Here is a 21,477-nt window from a genome sequence, read left to right as displayed (position 1 = left end):
TGTTTTGCTCGGGGAACTAGTAATAAGCCATAAAGGCAAAATAACTTTTGCTAGTGTAAGCTGTGACGAACTGGGACTGTTCTTAATGTTTGCTCTGAATACTGTGTTGGTGCCTCAGTGTCCCCTAGGCAGTTCTTAAATATCTAGGTGGTGGGATAAGGGTGTGATTGCTGCAGAGCAAAGGGCCAGTGCACCTAAATGCCTGGCACTCTGTCTCCTAGCAACTGATGGCCTGGGCCCCTCCTCTGCAAAGGTGCCAACTGAAGGTGTTGGAGACAAAGGGATCAGGTGACCTCCTGGCCCGGGAAAGGAGCTGAGCAGAGAGGAGGGGCTGGAGGGGGTGGTTAGTCTGGAGCTTGCTGGGGACGAGGAGTGAAGTGCAGACCTAGGGGTCTGGCTCACTGCCCCCCAGAATGGACCCGGCCGAGGGGTCTGGTTCGCTGTATCTACAAGCTCTGTTTTAGACCCTGTTCCTGTCATCGAATAAACCTCTGTTTTGCTGGCTGAGAGTCACGTCTGACTGCAAAGTGGGGGTGCAGAACCCTGTGGCTTCCCCAGGACCCCGCCTGGGTGGGCTCGCTGTGGGAAGCCCACGGAGGGGCAGAGGATGCTGAATGCTCCAAGGAGAGACCCAGGAGGTGAAGACGTGTGAGCTTCTTGCCCTGAACAAGTCTGCTCCAAGGGAGAGGAGGCTCCCCAAAGTCCTGCCTGGCTTAGTGGGGAGCAGTTCCAGAGCATCGCCCGGGGACTCCGTGACACCTCCACAATGAGGTTTTACTGGACTAGCTACACTACCAAACCCTTTCTAGGGTACGTCCACACTGCATATGGAGGTCTGGTTGCTGTGCAGGCAGTACACCCACATTAACTAGCAATGAGTAACAGTAGCGCAGGGGCAACGCCGCAGACCCAGCATGGCCTAACAACTCGAATGTTTAGCCAGGGTCCTGGGCAGGCTTGTATGGAGACAGCTAGCCCTCGCTGGGACCGAGATTGCAGCTAGTGTGGGTATGCCTGTTCTTGCTGCAGCCACGCCTTCACCTTGTGGTGTAGTTGTACCCATCACGTAGACAAGACCACGTCTTAGCAGTATCAGGGCCTCAAAGCTCTATGCACAATGTCATGAGGGCCTTGTTGCTTAAGACCAGACTGCTTTCAAATCGGAGTCCCTGGTGTTCTGTGGATTTCTAGGACTGATTTGTGTGGTCTCACGTTAAGGAAGACAGGGAATAATTATAAGGAGAATAACAAACAGCTGCCACAGTTTTATGACTATCCTTAGGGCATTATATATCTTTCACAGTTGGGGGAGTGGGGAAATGGATCGACTTGCAGCCTTTGCTTAAACATTTTATAGGACTTTTTCTACATGGAGAGATTTAGTCATGGTCCAATTACTGTTCAAAAATAGGCAAATGCAGATGTGAGCTCACACTGTGACAGATAATGCCTTTTATTGCTGATCACTGATTGGTTACTCACCACTTCACAGCAGAAACCAATCCATGTTATATAAGAAAGTCTGTGTATCTTCTTAAAACCTTTGTAATCCAGCATGAGTGTGGAAAGCAGCTTGGTTTTCCACTCTGCGTATGGCCAATGTAAAAAAAAAAAAAAAAAAATGGATCAGTCTGAGAGGCAGGCTCTATCTTCCAATATACCTGTACTGTTAGCCAATCCACTCCAATGCTCATGTGACTTTCAGCTCCTAACACACTCCCCCAAGTCACATGAGGCATGGTATGGCAGTGGCACGGACACAGTGATCCAATGTCTACAGCACAGGGTGTCTGTAACCAGGAGCCTGGTTCTGTTTTGGGGCAGTCCCCGGCAATAGGCTTCCTACAGGAACTGGTAAGTTGTTCGGAAGCCTGTCTGGATACACGTCAGTGTTTATTTAAGGAGGCACAGTCCAATATTTGTTGGCTACTGTATTTCTATAGGAAATGCTCTGATTCTTCCAGATAGCAGCTGCCCTAGTATCACTTTCCTGGGCACGGGAAGCAAGATTCAAAACCCATTGAAGTGGATGGGAGTCTTTCCACTGATTTCAGTTAATATGGCCCTAGATCGTTCCCTGGGCCATACTGCTAAGGGCTGAAGCCACATATAAACACACTGACTGCCTAAAATTTTGCTTCTCACTTTGACCATGGGGCCAGACGATTGGACTTCAGCTGAACACCAGCAGAGCTTCCACTTGAGACCAGCTTCTTTTCCATGTAATTGACTTGCGCGACGATGCATAGCCACAAATTTGATAGAGGGCCCTTACTTTCTAAAGTGAGACTAATGTTGGCTCTATTTTGTCCATGGCACATACTGGGAGGGGCACAAATTGAGAAGGGAAGCTAGATATTTGGTAACTTTCAAAGTTCTGGGTCCATTTTCCTGTTCCGCTCATTCAAATCAACAGTAATAAGAGATATTGGAAATTCAAGGTGCTTTTTGCGCTAGAGCGAACTCTTGTACAGCAAAGATAGGAGGAGATGTTTGTTCTAGGGTGACCAGATGTCCTGATTTCATAGGGACAGTCCTGATTTTTGGGTCTCTTTCTTATATAGGCTCCTATTACCCCCTACTTCGTCTCAATTTTTCACATTTGCTGTCTGGTCACCCTAGTTCTCCCGGGGGAAAGCAGGCGATTGTGCTCAGTAGAACTGTCAAGGAGGCCCGGTTCCCCCACAGTACAATAGTCCCCTGATCTGTCTGACTTTAGCTTGGTCCCAGGACCAGGTAATTATGCGTAGATCCCATCTGCACTGCAGTCTAGCTATGCTATCCCCTCAGGTAGTTGTATTTGTATCATTGGCAGGACATGACTAGAAACTGGCTTTGCACAACACAATTGTTCACAGTACGGTGGGTCTGACCAGCTGGGGTAAGGAGTCTTTTCCCTTGAGAATGGTATTGTAAAATCCAGTTATAGACTTTCTACAGGTAGTTCCTAACTCTACCTCCTTTTGGTGGGAACTTGACCTGCTTCCCTTACCCATGCGACCTGTGACCTTTCAGCCCTTTGGAGAAGATGGGATGTGTTCAGTACAAAAGCCTAGCGGGAAGAGGGAAGTGCCTGCCTGTTGAGTTCAGTCTCTCACTGCACTTTGCCCTCTATTGAAATGCTGTGGTTTCTCTCCCATAAATGACCTTTCCCTGCACACCATCCTTGGGTACCAGCTGAAAGCAAGAAGCTGAACATGCCGCTCTTAGGGCTTTGCAAACTGATGGCCGTGCTTGCCCTGGGGGGCGTGCAATTGCCACTGGCCCCCACTGGAGCTGCTGCAGAGGAGTGAGAGCCCCTCGTGGCGAGGGAAGGAGACCTGTACGTGCTGGGGCTGTTCAGAGTCTGCGACACCAGGCTGCACAGTTTTGAGTAAGACGATGTGGAGTCTCCGAGCTCCCTAACCAGCTCTGTCTTTGCTGGGAACGTGTGGTGGGGTAGTGGGAAGTAAGCAATATGAGGACAGATGGGCCAGCTGGGGTTTTCCAGGCAGGGAAAGATGCATGGCTGGGTTGTGGGGGGATCTGAACAGTGTATACACAGCAGTCACTCAGGGCAAGGCGTCCCAGGGACATGGCCCTGTAGTGTTTCTAGTCTTGTATGTCAAATTTCCTTGGGGGGGAGATTGGTACAGAATCAGCGTTCCTCTCTAAGCAAGTTATTTGCTACCTTAGATGGTAAGACCTGGAGACACCAGCCCTGTGAAAGAAAAAGCAAAGATTATAAAGGAGAGATCATAGGAGTCCTGTGTTAGGAAGCCTCTATTTACCAGACGAGATCACACCCCATGAGATCTGCCAGGTTGCTCGCCACATGGATTTTATGCAGCCTTACACAGCAGCCTGTTTTGCTTTGATTCCCAGTCTCCAGCTGTACGTCCTTGCCCAGGCGTTCAGGTTTGCCATGCAGCATGCCAACCCAGATGGGGCTGGCTCCTTGGGGTATAAGCTGGTTACGTACTGCAAGCAGCCCCTGGGCTGCTCTGAGAAGATCCTCAACGGAATAGGCAGGGCTCACAGGGAAGGAGCACAAACCATTGTGACTATCTTCTATGCAGGCATGGAGCCAGCATGCTCGCTCTTCATTAACGTGCTGCAGGTGAGTGATGGCCTGTGCCAATTAACAGCAGGCAGAGGAAGGAAAGCATCCCAAGCGGGTGCTGGGAGGGATGATACCCTCCTCCCCCCCCCCCCCGATAACCTTAGTGTAGGGTGACCAGGTGTCCTGATTTTATAGGGGCAGTCCTGATTTTTTGGGTCTTATATAGGTGCCTATTACCCCCCACCCCCATCCCAATTTTTCACACTTGCTGTCTGGTCACCATACCTTACTACAGCCCCTTCCACCCACTGCTGCTTCTCTCTTATGCAGGGTTAATTCTGATTTACTGTAATTAGCTTAAGAGCACTAATAAAGTTCTCAGGTTCTAATGTTCAGCCGCTAAAAACCAGAGGTTAATTACAGAGCACACTCCAGCTCTATTGCTTACAGTCTGAGAGCAGGGAACAGTGATTTGTCCCAGCTTTCCTCTCCTGTGGGATAAAATGAATGCCCTGTCTCCAGGCTGTGGGGAGTTATACCACATCTCTAGTACAGCTATTAGGAACTTCCCAGTGCTCCTGTGGTTGGGGGTCCAGAGTATTAATCATGAAAGTGATTCTAGATGGCGCTGTCTTTAAAAACCTTGTCAGATTTATGGCTGTTAGATCAGCCCTGCTCTGCTCTGTCACTCTCTCTCTCCATTAATCACCATAACTTCACACCGATCAAGTCCCGTCACCATAACTTTTGCCACTCTGCCAAGAACAAGAGAGGCAGTTTCCATTATCAACTAGCTAACAATTTCTGTAGTCCTATCCTTTTAAGCCAGAGAGACTTCTACTCTCACTGAGAGATGTTGTCTGCAAGGTGGTACCCAGCATGCTCTACCTGCCCTCAGCTGCTCCAGGGCAGCACTGGTAAATTCAAGAGAAGAAGTGGAAAGTTTGATGGTGGTAGGGCTTAATTTGTGCCAGGGCTTGGTGGTTCATAGCCCCAGCACCTGTGGGCTTGGCATATGAAAGTAAAAAAATACATATTTTTTTTGCTTGAGCCTCTAGCACCTCTTCCATTACAAATTAAGCACTAGATGGCAGCATGGAAAGCCTGGGTCTGTTCAGATCTGCAGTGTGCTGTGCACCACAGAGCCCTGGATCATACTCCACTGTTAGACTCTTTCAGTGTATTCTGGGTTAGTCACAGCCCTCCTTTCTGCTCTCCCCTCTTCCCAGACATGGTGCCTCCGGTTTGAGAAGCTGAAAAGTTGCTGTAATTCAGTGTCCTACTGACACAGGATTTTTTTTTTTTAGGGTGGAAATTAATCTTTCCCAGATTCTAATCCACCGCTCTGCGCTAAACCTGAATTTCAGCACCGCCTGGCCAAGCATCCTGGGACTGTTGAAAGCTTTCCAGTGGAACGTGGTTGGCTTCCTTCATCGGTACAAGTTAGATGTCTGGGATGTCATTGCTGGGCTTGAACAAGCGACCAAGGGGAGATATGCATCAAACTTACAGAGCAGAACACCTTTGATGGTCAGAAACTGATCGATAAGATTTCCTCCTCAAAAACAAACGTCACACTGGTGATGAATGCAACTGCTCTGTCTTACGTGTCAAGGGCAGGGCAAGAGGAAAATCATACCACAGAGAAACACATCATTCACTGCTGCTATGGGGTCACTTTTGGACTTGCCTGGTTAGGGTATAAAGTTTTTCCAGGGAATCTGGTCTCTGCACCAGAGGCCTCGCCTGGTTCCTGGGTTTCTTGACTGTTTGCTGAACACGAATACACACCGGTCTGCAAATGCAACCATCTGGTATCTGTTCAGCAAGATGCGTCACCAGTGCACAGCCAACCCCAGCTCAGAGAACCCCTGCAGGAACTTCAATAACCCTGCACCAGTCAACATGTTTAAGCTACCATGAGCCAGACATTTGCCTTGGAGCTCCAGCTACTAACATGTTCCATTTGTGCCTGGACCGCTTAGCCTATCTGGATGTCATCTTCGTCATGGATTTGTTAATGGAAAAGCTAGCTAAAGCAATAGAAGAGCTGTCCCAGAATTATCCGCCATCCCAGCCACAGAACAGCTCTGAGTTGAGTAGAGAACAGGTACCATTTCATGCTACAAAACCACCTTCAACAGCTGGTTTCTTAGCCACGCCATGGAACAGCAACTGAAAGGGCTGATTCTGAGCCCCATGGCAGCGTCTGTGCTAAACTGCAGATGATGATGCTTGTTATAAATATACCCCAGTACAACTAATTTGGCTGTTGGTTCTTTTTTTTTTTTTTTTTTCCAGATTTGTGAATGTCCAGCGAATTGTGCCACTGTGACTGTATTTCAACCAGAACAGTTTCAAAGATGCCACTAGGCTTAAATGGCCAAGCACATGCTTCAATATCATTGATTCTTTTCATCCCATAATACTAGAGGGAGCAGCACGCCAGTGTGTTTCCCTCTACTTGTAGTAGCATCTTTGGTACGCACAGATGTCTTCTGGCTCTGTTTGGTTTGTGCAGCTGGTGTCCAAGCTGCTCTTGTTTCTGTCTCTCTCTTTCAGTTGGAGCAGTTTCTCATTGAGAACTATTCTCCACTCCTGCCCACCAATCCAAACCCCTTTGAGGTCTTCTACTGGAATGTCATCGACAATGGAGAAATGAAGCTCCCCCAGCTGGACGTAGACGTGGAGAGAGCAGCCTCCGACAGCTACAACCCTGTGGTGAGGACTGTGGGCCTGCAGGGTGGGGGAGCCATCCAGGTGAGTGAGGCCGCTCTCACACCTGTGGCAATAAAGGCCATTGCTTGAGCCTTTCATAAGAGGATCTCAATGTTCCTCACGAAGAGAGGGTCAGGGTCCCCAGCCACCTTTCACAGACAGGGACACTTACAGCCTAAAGAATTTCGAGTGACTTCACCAAAGTGACAGGGCCTGTGATGGAACTCATCCATCCTGACTCCGCATCCCATCCCCTAGCCACTGCTTGCCACCCTCCCTCCTTCCATCATGCAGAAAGCAAACACTGGAGGTAGGAGACCTGCACGAGATCCAGAGACTGGAACTGGGCCTTCCCTTGGGAGGTCCCACTCACACAGTGGGAGTGAGGGGAAGGAGGAACATTGTAGGAGCCAGGCAGGCAGGTGGGGGAAATTGTCTGACTCAGATGGGCAGCATCAAGTGGCTGGGTATATAGCCCTGTGAGGGGGCCTGGGGCAGGGAGAGGGCCGGAGCCCAGAGTCAAAACTGGGTTACCTGGAGAGCGACAAGGCTGGGTCAGGAGCAGGAGCTGGACCAGGGCAGGGCAGGGAACAAGCATATACAGATGTTCTCAGCTGGGGGCAAATGCTTTGAGCAGCTGCCAAACTGCTGCTGGGCTTAAGAGCCAGTCTGCTGCCTCTTCTTCCCAATCAGGCAGCCTGCTACAGGCCAGCTGCGCTTGTCTGGTTGCCCAGAGACTAGCTCTGCCGCACACCCTGATTCCTGACGCTGACCCATCTCTGGCATTTGCTTCTGAGTGAAACCACCTGTCCCACCTCTCCCTTGGACGGGCTAAGGGGTAACTGACCACCAGAGGAGCTGCTGGATGCAGTTCCTGATACCACTGATGCAAATCCTCCTGCATCAAGGCAGCAATAAACTCCCCACAGGATTTTAGGCCTCTCTATTGTTTCCCAGTAGCCTTTGCCCACAACCCTGTCTGTGTTTGACCTGCAGATCCTGCCCTCTCACTGCTCCCGAGGCTGTGGCCAAGGGGGAATGTAAAAGCTGCACCTGGATTTGCCTCAGCACTGCTGTTATGCATGTGAAGTTTGCAGCCGTGGGACATACAGCAACGGGTCAGGTGAGTTTATTTTGCTGGCCCAGTGGGCACCCATCTGAACTGAGGAGCAACCTAGAGCCCTGCCAGATGCCGAGAAGTTGGCTAGCTTGTGAAAGGGCTGGGTAATTCTACAGCCATTCTAAACACTGGCAGGCACAGGCGATCAGATCTCATGCTCCAGGGTGCAAGCTGATCCTCTCTGGGGGGTCTGGAAGGTGGTTTTTCTCCCACTGCACTGCACAACTGTCTTGGTGCACCTGAAGTGAATGAGAGTTGCTGGGGACTCAGCAGTTTTCAGTAGCTCAGGCCACTGATCTAGATGTTTAAATATGGACGTCAAGACTTTTAAAACTAGGAGGCTCTCTGAGCCTTTGTTCTAGGGCTACCCCGCCAGGGTGCAGGGAAAATTCCTTCTAGCTGGAAGGATGATGGGGCATGGGACTCCCAGGGAGTGAGCATAAGTGGCAGTAATTGTAGTGCATGGAAAACATGACTCCTCAGAGCTTGTCATTTTGCATTCCAGCCTTGGAGAGCTGCTGGTCTTGTCCCCAGGATGAGTGGTCTCAAGGGGCCAGGTCTCCCGCTGGAAGAAAGCCGTGGTATGCCTGTTCTGGTCCGAGCCCACCAGCGTCGTGCTGATCATGCTAACGTTAGTGGGGATGGCTCTCACTGCTTCTGTCGTGGCATTGCATGCGAAGCACATAGACACACCTATTGGCAAAGCTGCCGGGGGCCCCATATTTTACTGCCACTTGGCCAGCCTGCTGGGCTCCTTTGCCAATGTGTTCCTCTTTGTTGGGGAGCCAACAGGTTGGAAGTGCAAACTTTGCCAGCTGGCCTTCGGGGTGAGCTTCACGCTCTGCCTTGCCAGCATCCTAGCCAAATGCATCCAGATTCTGGCTGCCTTCGCCACTCTCATGGGAAGACCGACAAAGCTGCAGACCAGCCTTTATCTGATTGTTCTTGGTGTCCTCCCCGCTCTGCAGTGCATCATCTTTCTGTGGCTCCTCCTTGACCCTCCTGGGGTCAGGCGTTCATACCCCAGGAAGGCAGACTACCTGATCATTGAGTGCTTCAGCAAAACAGGCATCGGCTTCTCCTTCAGCACCGGGTATCTGTGTCCTGGCCTTCTGCTGCTTCACAGCTGCCATCAAAACCTACTCCCTGCCTAAGATTTTCAGCGACTCCCAAGGCATCTCCTTAATGATGGTGACTTTCTTTTCTGTCTGGCTCTCCGTGATGCCAGCTCTGGAGTCGGGAAAGGAGCAAATAGTTGATATGATGGCTGTCGTGTCTATCCTGCTGTCTTCCTACAGCAGCCTGGCCTTTCTGTTTTTCCAGAGATGCTACGTTATGTTATTCAGACCCCATCACAACGCTACAGAGTGGATCAAGAAACCACGTACGCATACTGCCAAAAGATTGTTAGCAAAGCCAATCTGAGCAGCCAGCTGGAGCCCAGCACTGCCACCACGGATATGTCTGCCTAAGCGGGGGGTGGAAGGAATGTGGGGATGCTGGGTGTTAGTTGTTCAAATTGTTTGTAATTCTGCTTTTTGTTGCGTAAAGGCCTCTGCAGGGCTGGGCTCAGGCAAAGCCTGGTCCCAACCAAACAAATCCATCAAGCCCCAAAGCAAGGGGACGGGAAGAGGAAAACCAGCTTACAAATTTTGGAGCACCTTATGGAGAACTTTGGAGCCAACCCCTTCAGAGCTTGTCCCTCAGACCAGCCTCTCACTTGCCCTTGCCTTTAAATCTACTCTCGCTGTTTGGGCTCAGGCTGGAGCCCCAGGCTCTGTGACTTGCTAATGAAAGTTTCTTCTCGCTGCATAGACATAACTTGTGTGACTTTGGGCAAGTCACTTTGTCTCTCGGTGCCTCAGTTTCTCATCTGTATTTCTTTTCTCTCATCATTTGTCTTGCCTGGTTAGACTGTCAGCCTGCTGAGGAGGGATTTGTTGGATCTCTCAGTATACATCACCTAGCACAATGGAGACCATGAGTGGTGAAGTCACAAATAACAAATCCACCAATGTTCAGGGCTGTTTGTGTCCATGGGGTTGATTCTGTGCCATGGCTACTGAAAATAGTTGAAGGTTGGGGGTGGGCGGTATCACAGATCCACAGGATCTGTGCCACACACACACCAGCTTGTAAACAGTCTCTTGGAGGAACTCCTGCCATGTGCAGACGCCCAAGGAGTCCCACTCTAATTTCAGGGTAGGCTCTGCAGCCTCACCTCCTCCTAGGCTGAGCTCTTGAGCTCCAGCGCTCCTGCTTCACACCCTGAGCTCTGTTTGGTGTGTCCAGCTGGAATAGACTCCTGGCAGAGACTTGCCCACTCTTCAGGGACTAATGTACCCAGCCAGTGTTTGCAGTTCCCCCAAACAGCCTTTTCAAAACAGAGTAGGGTTTATTAGTCAAGTGGAACACAGCACTCCTGTTTGGGTATCCTGTGCGCTGGACTACACTTCCTTTCTTTAGAGTTTTTGAGAAATTCTGCTTATACTGAGGTTTGGGGTGAGGGTGGGAGTGACTCTGTAGGCCTCCAGCGAGCCCCGACAGCAATGTCCGAGAGTTAGCAGCATCACCTTTATTTCACTGATAGTCTTTTTATGAGTGTCCTGTTGGCAAAATACTTGCACAGCACAAAGATGTAAATATTGAACTGCAAAATCAGTATCTACAGCACTATCTTGCTGCTGGCCAATGTACTGGCAGAGGCCAGGATAGCGGAGCTGCTCTTTTAATCAGCTCGTTGGTGCAGCAGTCCTATATTAAAAGGTTTGTAGCCCCACCACGTGTCAGCTGAAGGGATTGCATGTCTATGTACTGAAGTTCCAGCACTGGGCAAATGCAGGACCTCGTCAAATGTGCCTCATTTGATTCAGCATTGACAACACTAAATTAAATGGGCCAGCTATCCATCTGTCACCATGCCACCAGCTTCATTCAGAGTTATGGCAGGGATGGATTTGGCCCAGCATCTGGTAAAGAGAGAGGCTTCGGGACCCTTATATACTAAACTGGCCATAAGCCTACCTTCAGTCAGCGAGGCTGAGAGAGTCCAGCTGAAAACTAAGGGAGGTTTCAAGGGAAAGAATCTTTCCAGGCAGATGTGGTCTCGATCTCCCTAGATTGTAAATGTTTCATATTTAAGAGTGTCATGGAGGACGTGTTAATATAGTAAATGCTATTGCTTCATGAAATAGATGAATAAAGGCGGAGTACTTCTGAACAAGTCTGAATCAGTGAGTTTATTCCTGATCCTTCACTGTCTCTTGGTAACACTCTGCATTTCTCTCTTTCTTTGTCTGGCCTCTCTGCATTACTGTCCTGTTTCCCTATTATTTAAGCTCCACTTCCACTACTGTCGCCTGCCTCTCCACTCATGATTTGATACACATAGAGCAGAATATGTACTCTCCTTCGCATCTGACCTGGATTAGGTTTAGGTTAATAAAAACAAGAAAGAATAAAAGTAAAGTCTCCAGGAGAGAGTACAATGTGTGTCCCTCCTCTGTTACAAGCTGCTGCAGCTGTGAGAACAAACTGGCTGCTGTTTCTGAAGACTGGCAGGCTTCTTAAAGAGGCAACTGTCCCATTCTCAAGCTGAATACCCCATATCCTTCTCACCCCCAACTTTCTCTGACTTCCAGCTCAAACATTCCTTCCTACAGATAGGAATCATAAACATAACCCTCTTACCTGTAAATTGCCACATATTCGCAGGGGCGAAAGGAAATGCAGGCCTGTTATTTACCAGGCTGCACGTGGCAATGGACTGTATTGGTAAGGGATGCAAGGAGAGTATGGGCCACGATGCAAACTACAGACACACACACAACTAAAATTAATCAATTTAAAGTTTTATTGAGGATAGTTACAAGGGGTAGGGGAGCAGCGTATGATTAGCTAATAGAGTTAATAAAACTTAAAACACACAATGACTAAAATATGTATTAACGATATTTATAAACAAAGATGCAGCATTTAGTAATAACTGATACTTACAAATACAAACCAACTCATAACGACCGGCAAATGTAGAAACCCTGTTTGAAACACGTGAGCTGAGAGAGAGGCTTCGAGGTGATCAGGCTCGGTTATGGGTGTACACAGGATACACAGGATTCGTTTTTCTTTCTCCTCTCCCTGCCTGCACATGGCAGGCCGGCCTAAAGTACCTACAGAGCTGCTAACAGGGGAGTTTCAGTGGGGAGTTTCCAGGGGGAGGTTGCAGGGGAGACCAAGGCGGAGAACCAACAAGCCAGAAAGGGAGGGGCAGGGGTCCAGCCAGCAGCCAGTGCTTGTTGGGGCCTGTGGTGCGGTGTGTGGCGTGGACTGCCAGGCACAGAGTTGGAAGGCCATGACTGAGACAGAGGCAGCAGTGAGAGACACACTGAGGATGACCGGATGTGGAAGCTGTGGCATGTACATGGTCCTGGAGGGGGCACCTGAAAGGAGTTTTGTCTGCATGAAGTGCCGCCTGATAGAGCTGCTGGAAGAAAAGATAAGAGGACTGGAGATGCAGGTGGAAACTCTGGCTGAGTTTAGAAGGGGTTTGAGCAGATGATGGAACACAGACATGATGAGGCACAGGGGATAAGCTCAGACGTGCAGATGGAAGCAGGACCAAAGAATTCTGAGGAGGGGCTGCTGGGTGAGGAAAGTGGACGGTGGAAGCATGTGACTAGGAGAACCAGGCAGAGGAAAAGACGGGCCAGCGACGGAGAGAAATAGAACTCAGGAACAGGTTTGCTGAGTTGGAAAATGAAGATGGAGCACAGCAGGTGCTCGCTGAAGGAGAGAGGCAAGGAAAAAGAGACGAGCAGCTAGTCCTGCAGAAGGAGGGGGAGTCAATGGAGGCGACACAAGTATGAGCCCCAGGAGGATTGCAAGGGCGAATACGAATCGAGAGGACTTGCGGCCAGCGGGTGCAGGGGATAGACCGGAGAATCACACTGTCACCAGGAAAAGGCAAGTCTACGTGATTGGAGACTCCTTACTGAGAAGAATAGACAGGCCTGTAACTAGACCTGATCGGGAGAACAGAAGGGTGTGCTGTCTGCCGGGGTGCTAAGATACAGGATGTGGACCTGAGGCTGAAAAGGATCCTAGCGGGAGCGGGAAAGAATCCGTTGATTGTCCTTCATGTGGGAACGAATGATACGGCTAGTTACTCGCTGGACTGTATCAAGGAGGACTATGCCACTGGGGAAGACGCTCAAGGAAATCGAGGCTCAGGTGATCTTCAGTGGGATTCTGCGGTTCCTAGAGAGGGCGACGAAGGAGTGACAAGATTATGACGATTAACAGATGGCTCAGGCAGTGGTGCTATAAGGAGGGCTTTGGGATGTACGGTCATTGGGAAGCATTTACGGACAGACGACTGTTCTCTCGGGATGGACTTCACCTAAGTAAGGAGGGAAATAGACTTCTAGGATGGAGGCTCGCCGACCTCATTAAGAGAGCTTTAAACTAGGAAGTTGGGGGAGATGGTTGGGAGATGTCCAGGAGATCTCCACGCCAGAATTTAACCTGGAGAGGGAAGTAAACAAAGTGAGAGGGGATACGCTTGTGGACCGAAGAATTGACCCAAGGAGGAAAAGCGGAGTAGAAACTAGACTAACAGGTGATGCTGGTGGTAGAAGGTCTGTGCACAACGGGGTAAAGAATGTCACTGACGCCAAACGCCAAAAATTAAAATGTCTGTACACTAATGCGAGGAGCCTAGGTAACAAGATGGAGGAACTGGAGCTACTGGTGCAGGAAGTGAAACCGGATATTATAGGGATAACAGAAACCTGGTGGAATAGTACTCATGACTGGAGTACAGGTATTGAAGGCTATGTGCTGTTTAGAAAAGACAGGAAGAAAGGCAAAGGTGGTGGAGTAGCATTGTACATCAATGTGAGGTTAACTGTAATGAAATAAGAAGTGATGGAATGGATAAGACAGAGTCTGTCTGGGCAAAAATCACACTGGGTAAAAAAGCTACTAGAGCTCCCCTGAGATAGTGCTTGGGGTGTGCTACAGACCGCCGGGATCTGATTTGGATATGGATAGAGACCTCTTTAATGTCTTTAATGAAGTAAACACTAAGGGGAAATGTGTGATCATGGGAGACTTCAACTTCCCAGATATAGACTGGAGGACAAGTGCTTGCAAGAATAATAGGGGTCAGATTTTTCTGGATGTGATAGCGGATGGATTTCTTCACCAAGTAGTTGAAGTACCGACAAGAGGGGATGCCATTTTAGATTGGTTTTGGTGAGCAGTGAGGACCTCGTAGAAGAAATGGTGGTAGGGGACAACCTTGGTTCGAGTGATCATGAGCTGATTCAGTTCAAACTAGATGGAAGGATAAACAAACGTAGATCTGGGATTAGGGGTTTTGACTTCTCAAGGGCTAATTTTAAAGAGTTAAGGAAATTAGTTAGGGAAGTGGATTGGACGGAGGAACTTGTGGATTTAAATGCGGAGGAGGCCTGGAATTACTTTAAGTCGCAGCTGCGGAAACTGTCGGAAGCCTGCATCCCAAGAAAGGGAAAAAAAACATGGGCAGGAGTTGTAGGCCAAGCTGGATGAGCAAGCATCTCAGAGAGGGGATTAGGAAAAAGCAGAAAGCTTACAGGGAGTGGAAGAAAGGCGGGATTAGCAAGGGAAGCTACCTTAGTGAGGTCAGAACATGTAGGGATAAAGTGAGGAAGGCTAAAAGCCATGTAGAACTGGACCTTGCAAAGGGAATTAAAACCAATAGTAAAAGGTTCTACAGCCACATAAATAAGAAGAAAACAAAGAAAGAAGAAGTGGGGCCGCTATACACTGAGGATGGAATGGAGGTTAAGGATAACCTAGGCATGGCCCAATATCTAAATAAGTACTTTGCCTCAGTCTTTAATAAGACTAGTGAGGAGTTTAGGGATGATGGAGGGATGATAAACGGGAATGAGGATATGGAGGTGGATATTACCGCATCTGAGGTAGAGGCCAAACTTGAACAGCTTAATGGGACAAAATCGAGGGCCCGGACAATCTCCATCCAAGGATATTAAAGGAACTGGCGCATGAAATTGCGAGCCCGTTAGCGAGAATTTTTAATCAATCGGTAAACTCAGGGGTTGTACCGTACGACTGGAGAATTGCTAACGTAGTTCCTATCTTCAAGAAAGGGAAAAAAAGTGATCCGGGTAACTATAGGCCTGTTAGCTTGACGTCTGTAGTATGTAAGGTCTTGGAAAAAATTTTAAAGGAGAAAGTAGTTAAGGACATTGAGGTCAATGGTAATTGGGACGAATTGCAACATGGATTTACTAAAGGTAGATCGTGCCAAACCAACCTGATCTCCTTCTTTGAGAAGGTGACGGACAGATTACTTAGACAAAGGAAATGCGGTAGATCTAATTTACCTCGATTTCAGTAAGGCGTTTGACACGGTTCCACATGGGGAACTGTTAGTTAAATTGGAAAAGATGGGGATGATATGAAAGTTGTAAGGTGGATAAGGAACTGGTTAAAGGGGAGACTCCAGCGGGTCGTACTGAAGGGTGAACTGTCAGGCTGGAAGGAGGTTACTAGTGGAGTCCCTCAAGGATCGGTTTTGGGACCGATCTTATTTAACCTTTTTATTACTGACCTTGGCACAAAGAGCGGGAATGTGCTAATAAAGTTTGCGGATGACACAAAGCTGGGGGGTATTGCTAACACGGAGAAGGACCGGGATACTATACAGGAAGATCTGGACCACCTTGTAAACTGGAGTAATAGTAATAGGATGAAATATAATAGTGAAAAGTGCAAGGTCATGCACTTAGGGATTAATAATAAGAATTTTAGATATACATTGGGGACGCATCAGTTGGAAGCAACAGAGGAGGAGAAGGACCTTGGGGTATTGGTTGATAGCAGGATGTCTATGAGCCGCCAATGCGATATGGCCGTTAAAAAAGCAAATGCGGTTTTAGGGTGCATCAGGCGAGGTATTTCCAGCAAGGATAAGGAGGTGTTAGTACCGTTATATAAGGCGCTGGTGAGACCCCACCTGGAATATTGTGTGCAGTTCTGGTGTCCCATGTTTAAGAAGGATGAATTCAAACTGGAACAGGTTCAGAGACGGGCTACTAGGATGATCCGAGGAATGGAAAACCTGCCTTATGAAAGGAGACTCAAAGAGCTTGGCTTGTTTAGCCTGGCCAAAAGAAGGCTGCGGGGGGATATGCTTGCTCTATATAAATATATCAGGGGGATTAACGTTAGGGAGGGAGAGGAATTATTTAAGCTTAGTACTAATGTAGGCACAAGGACAAATGGGTACAAACTGGATATTAGGAAGTTTAGACTTGAAATTAGACGAAGGTTTCTAACCATTAGGGGAGTGAAGTTCTGGAACAGCCTTCCGAGGGAAGTAGTGGGGGCAAAAGACTTATCTGGCTTTAAGACTAAGCTTGATAAGTATATGGAGGGATGATATGATGGGATAGTTTAATTTGGGCAATTGATCTTGGATTATCAGCAGATAAGTCTGCTCAATGGTCTGTGAGGGGATGTTGGATGGATTGCTGATTATTTCTGAGTTACTGCAGAGAATTCTTTTCCTGGGTGCTGGCTGGGAGTCTGCCACATGCTCAGGGTTTAGCTGATCGCCATATTTGGGGTCGGGAAGAATTTTCCTCCGGGCGGATTGGCAGGGGCCCTGAGGTTTTCGCTCCTTCCTCTGCAGCGTGGGGCATGGTCACTTGCTGGTGGTTCTTGCAGATTGAGATCTTCAAACCACAATTTTGAGGACTTCAATAACTCAGTTATGTGTTAGGGTTGTTATAACAGTGTTATGGGGTAGGGTTCTGTGGCCTGCTTTGTGCAGGAGGTCAGACTAGATGATCATATTGGTCCCTTCTGACCTATGAGTCTATGAGAAGAGGCCAGGGCAATACCGGTATAGGCAAGTTCTACAGGATGCAGACAGGAACTCATCTTAACATTACTGTGAAGTAGCTGGGTGGTTAAAGCCGGAGAACAGACCGTTTAGAGAGGAAATATTCTTTTCCTCTCCATTACAAGCAAATGCAAGATTCTAAGGAAGGGGCAAGGTCGATACAGATTTTACATTTGCCATTTTACTAAAACCATTTCCTGTGTAAAAACAAAAAACAAAAAAACAAACAAAAAAAAACCCAACAACCCCTCCCTGATAGGAACCTTACAATAGCAGTCAGCTGTTGCATTGTGTATCTGTCCCAGGCACCTAGTGCCAGGGTGTTGTGTTAGTTGCATGCTTGTTTAACTGTGCAAGTTGCACTGCTGCTGTTTGCTTGCCTCCCTGACTCAAAGATCTGATTGTTCTTGAGTTGGTAGTTCCAGCTCTCAACCTCCTGTCCCCAAGTCTGCACTCACTGAAGAGGGAAGTCTCAGTTGTGTTTTCAGTTACCCCAGACACACGCTGAATGAAGCAGGTTTTCTGTTGTGTAACACAAGTGGCCAGTGCTGGTAACCATGGATGCTGTTATCGACACATATAGGCAGCAAGAGGCGAAGGGCTTTGGAAGGAAGCTCAGCAGACGTCCGCTGGAGCTCAGTAAAAATGTCTCGCTTTTTAGCAGGCTGCTTTACCCTCTTTGCTGCTCTGCCCAAACAGAGATCAGCACCACCCCACCAGGGAACTGTGGCTCCAGCCAGTTCCTTGACACCCAGGTGTTTCAGTGCAGCCCGTGTGGGGAGCCCCTGGTGAAAAGCCCTACAGGTGAGTGGGAGCTGGCTATGCCGAATGCTTGAAAACTGATTTGATTTTAAGGGTGGCCCTGAGCCAAACACCCCAGAACTTTGGAGCTGAATTTTGCAGCTGGCCCACAGCTCTGTAATGGGCCAAACCACTGACCTGTCAAACTGGGGAGGGTGTTTTGAAACCTAAATCCAAATGTAGTGACTTGAGCCTGTCTGCTTTAAAAACCACATGCACAATGGAAAGCCTGTCTGTACCCCTGGCTATGCGTTTCTGCCATGCGTTACTGCAGGAGCTTCAATCACAAAGGAAATGAAGACAGCCCAGTCCAGGGCTCCTTGGTCTCTTCTGTATTTACTCTACCAGCTGGAGGCTGCATGTTGGAGTGGCGTGAAATCACTGGCAGAGTTCCCCACATCTCCAGTGACTCCCATACTTGCTCTGGCTATGTGTGGCCTACCACAGTGAAGACCTGAGCAGGGTCAGGCTTCAACTTTGGATGCTTTAGACAACTTTGGGTGCTCCCAGAGCTGATCACATGGTAACCTGGCAACTCCAGCTCCTGTCTTCTGCAGCTGCTGACGCTCCTCTGTTTTCCAGGCCTGCGATGTGTCTGTGCTGACAGCCGGAACGTGACAGGCCAGGCGGCGGAGTGCAATTCTTGTGTAGGTGCAAATCACGATTCTAACCTACCCTTCTCCCTGTCTTGGTTTGCCTATGCTGCAATCAGAGATGTGCAGTAAATGTAGATGATATATTGGCCCTAGCTAGCTCCAGTAACAATTGCAGTGAAGCCATGGCAGCCGGAGTCAGCACTGGCTGTGGGGCCCCACCCAGGAACCCAGGCAGGTGCTCCAGTGGCTACCCTCTGCTGCCCCTGTGCTGCTGCTGTTGCTTCTCCGCTATTATTCGATCTAGCTAGACCAGGGGTGGGCAAACATTTTGGCCTGAGGGCCACATCGGGGTTGTGAAACTGTATGAAGGGCCGGGTAGGGAAGGCTGTGCCTCCCCAAACAGCCTGGTTCCTGCCCCTTATCAGCCCCCTCCCACTTCCTGTCCCCAGCTGCCCCCCTCAGAACCCCCGACCCATCCAACCCCCCCACTCCTTGTCCCCTGACTGCCTCATCCCGGGGCCCCATGCCTATCCACACCCCCCATCCCCTGACCACCCCAACCCCTATCCACATCCCTGCACCCTGACAGGCCCCCTGGGACTCCCACACCTATCCAACCCCCCTGTCTCCTGACCACCCCCCGGGACTCCCTGCCCCTTATCCAACCCCCCTGCTTCCCGCCCCCTTACCATGCCACTCAGAGCAGCAGGACTAGCAACTGTGCCGTCTGGCTGGAGCCAGCCATGCTGCTGTGCTTCCCAGCAGGAGCTTGCAGCCCCCGCTCCCAGAAGGCTGGCGGCACAGCAAGCTGAGGCTGCGGGGCAGGGGAGACAGCAGGGGAAGGGTCAGGGGCTAGCCTCTCTGGCCAGGAGCTCAAGGGCCGGTCAGGATGGTCCAGCCCACGGGCCGTAGTTTGACCACCTCTGAGCTAGACCAAAGCTGGCTTGTGCATGCTACCAACATGTCACAGCTCTGACTGCCATGTAGACAGGCCCTCAGTGTTACCAAGACCCTTCTGCAGCCAGAATGTTCTCTTCCATGCAGAGTTCCTGGCAGTCTGCCTCGCTCTGGGAGGCCACCTTCCTTGATAGCAGTTTTCTGGCTTGTAATGTAAGTAATGTTGCTGCTACCCTTTTGGGCTGTTTCCTCTCCCTTTAGCGAGGAAGGATGATCTAGCGGTTAGGGAGCTAGCGTGGGACTCAGGACACCTGGGCTTCAGTTACCTGCTTTGCCACAGGCTTCCTGTTTGACTTCGGGCAAATCACTTAGTTGCTCTGTGCCTTATTTTGCTCCCTGTAAAATGGGAATAACAACCCTGCCTCACAGTGTGTTTGGAGGGTAAATGTTGTGAGCACTCACATACTAGAGGGACGGGCTATAGACTTTCCTGACACAGTGTTTGTAGCGATGGTGCTATTGTCCACGCTCTGTCTTTTGCATGTAGGAAGTCTGCGTGCAGAGGGGGCGGGCTGGGATTGAACGGATTCAAGATGGAGGCACTCAGACGAACAGGTGCACTCCGCTTTCTCCCACAGAGATTTTCTTTTTTTGTCTGTCTGTCTTTGTGCACATTGGAAAACATAATCCCAACTGTATGTATAAAATGATGGGGTCTAAATGAGCTGTTCCCACTCAAGAAAGAGATCTTGGAGTCGCTGTGGATAGTTCTCTGAAAACATCCACTCAATGTGCCATGGCAGTCAAAAAGCAAACAGAATGTTGGGCATCATTAGGAAAGGGATAGATAATAAGACAGAAAATATCATGTTGCCTCTATGTAAATCCAGGGTACACCCACACCATGAATACTGCGTGCAGATGTGGTCACCCTATCTCAAAAAAGATATAGTGGAATTGGAAAAAGTTCAGAAAAGGGCAACAAAAATGATTAGGGATACGGAATGGCTGCTGTATGAGGAGAGATTCATAAGACTGGGACCTTTCAGCTTGGAAAAGAGACGACTAAGGGGGATATGATCGAGATGTATAAAATCATGATTGCTGTGGAGAAAGTAAATAAGGAAGTGGTGTTTACGTCTTCTCATAACACAAGAATAGGGGTCACCAATGAAATTAAGAGGAGCAGGTTTAAAACAAACAAAAGGAAGTATTTCTTCACATAATGCACAGTCAACCTGTAGAACTCTTTGCCAGAGGATGTGTTGAAAGCCAAGACGTACAGGTTCAAAAAAGAATATATAAGTTCATGGAGTCCATCAATGGCTATTAGCCAGAGTGGGCAGGGATGGTGTCCCTAGCCTCTGTTTGCCAGAAGCTGGGAATGGGCGACAGGGGATGATCACTTTGATGATTACTTGTTCTGTTCATTCCCTCTGAAGCACCTGGAATTGGCCACTATCGGCAGACAGGCTACTGGGCTAGATGGACCTTTGGTCTGACCCAGTATGGCTGTTCTTATGTTGTTAATTTAAAAGCAAAGCCACCTAGACTGAAACTGCAGGTTAAGGCCTTGTCTCCCCAAAAGAGTTATATTGCTTGAGCTCTACAGGTGTAAAGGTGCCCAGGCTGGTATAGCTATTTCTGTAGGGGAAGGGGAATGAGCTGTAACCGTGCCCGCACTAGGGATTGTACGGGGATAACTCACATGTTGTTCTCTTGCTCCAACCCTGCCTTATTTGCGCTCTCCCTAGAACTCTTGCAACCTGACTGCCTGCGAGCTCCTGACCAACACAGTCGTTCTGAACGCCTTCTCCTTGGAAACCTGGGCCTACGACCTGTATGCAAAGGCGAAGTGAGTCCCACTGTGCCTGCAGAACTGGGTGACAAGCTGCTATTTCTGGAAGTGAATTGAGTGTCAGGCTGACGGCGCTGGAGGCCGAAGCTGTCTGGCTACAGCAGGAGAGCAGCAAAATCATGGCTTGATCATGCAGAGAATATGCAATAGCATCCTTACCTAGCGTGATCCTGGAATAAATTGATCCTTGTGCCATCCATGCATGGGATTTTTGCTTTGGCCAAAATGGGCAATGGAGGCTCCTCTCCTATTACTTTACTCTCCCCTGCTCCCATTAACCTAGAAGGTCCCACCGCTCAGGCAGAAGAGGTAGTTCAGTCTTCATGACTTTTTCAGCAGGTGTCTTTGCTGCAAAATTGACAATGAGGTGTCCAGATCATCACTGGCACTATGGCCTTGCATGTGAGTGCGGGGGAATAAGATCAGTTCACTCACTGAACAGCAATCAGAAGGTAACAAATCTTGGTCTCTCCTGGCATCATCTAGATGCAAAAAGGTGGCCTAGAGGTGAAGGTTTAGACAAAGCCT

General features: G+C 49.0%; 1 protein-coding gene and 1 long non-coding RNA gene across 2 annotated transcripts in view; both read left to right on the top strand.

Moving 5' to 3' along the window:
* The first annotated feature begins 6,448 nt into the window (after positions 1-6,448).
* Positions 6,449-8,433, top strand: LOC142047927 (uncharacterized). Its single transcript, XR_012657244.1, has 3 exons — positions 6,449-6,802; positions 7,757-7,883; positions 8,386-8,433. It is a non-coding gene; the product is annotated as an uncharacterized LOC142047927 (long non-coding RNA).
* An 8,676-nt stretch (positions 8,434-17,109) lies between these two features.
* Positions 17,110-21,477, top strand: part of LOC116832769 (meckelin-like) — a 32,808-nt gene continuing 28,440 nt past the window's right edge. Inside the window, exons 1-4 of the mRNA XM_032793773.2 lie at positions 17,110-17,601; positions 18,181-18,245; positions 19,239-19,304; positions 20,846-20,946. Coding sequence (XP_032649664.2) covers positions 17,355-17,601; positions 18,181-18,245; positions 19,239-19,304; positions 20,846-20,946 — 479 coding nt within the window. The 5' untranslated portion in view covers positions 17,110-17,354. The remainder of the gene's footprint in view (positions 17,602-18,180; positions 18,246-19,238; positions 19,305-20,845; positions 20,947-21,477) is intronic.

The sequence above is a fragment of the Chelonoidis abingdonii genome, chromosome 19 (genome assembly GCF_003597395.2).
Source record: "Chelonoidis abingdonii isolate Lonesome George chromosome 19, CheloAbing_2.0, whole genome shotgun sequence".
Lineage (NCBI taxonomy): Eukaryota > Metazoa > Chordata > Testudines > Testudinidae > Chelonoidis > Chelonoidis abingdonii.
Note: the sequence above shows the minus strand (reverse complement) of the source record. Positions and strands in the feature narration are given on the sequence as shown.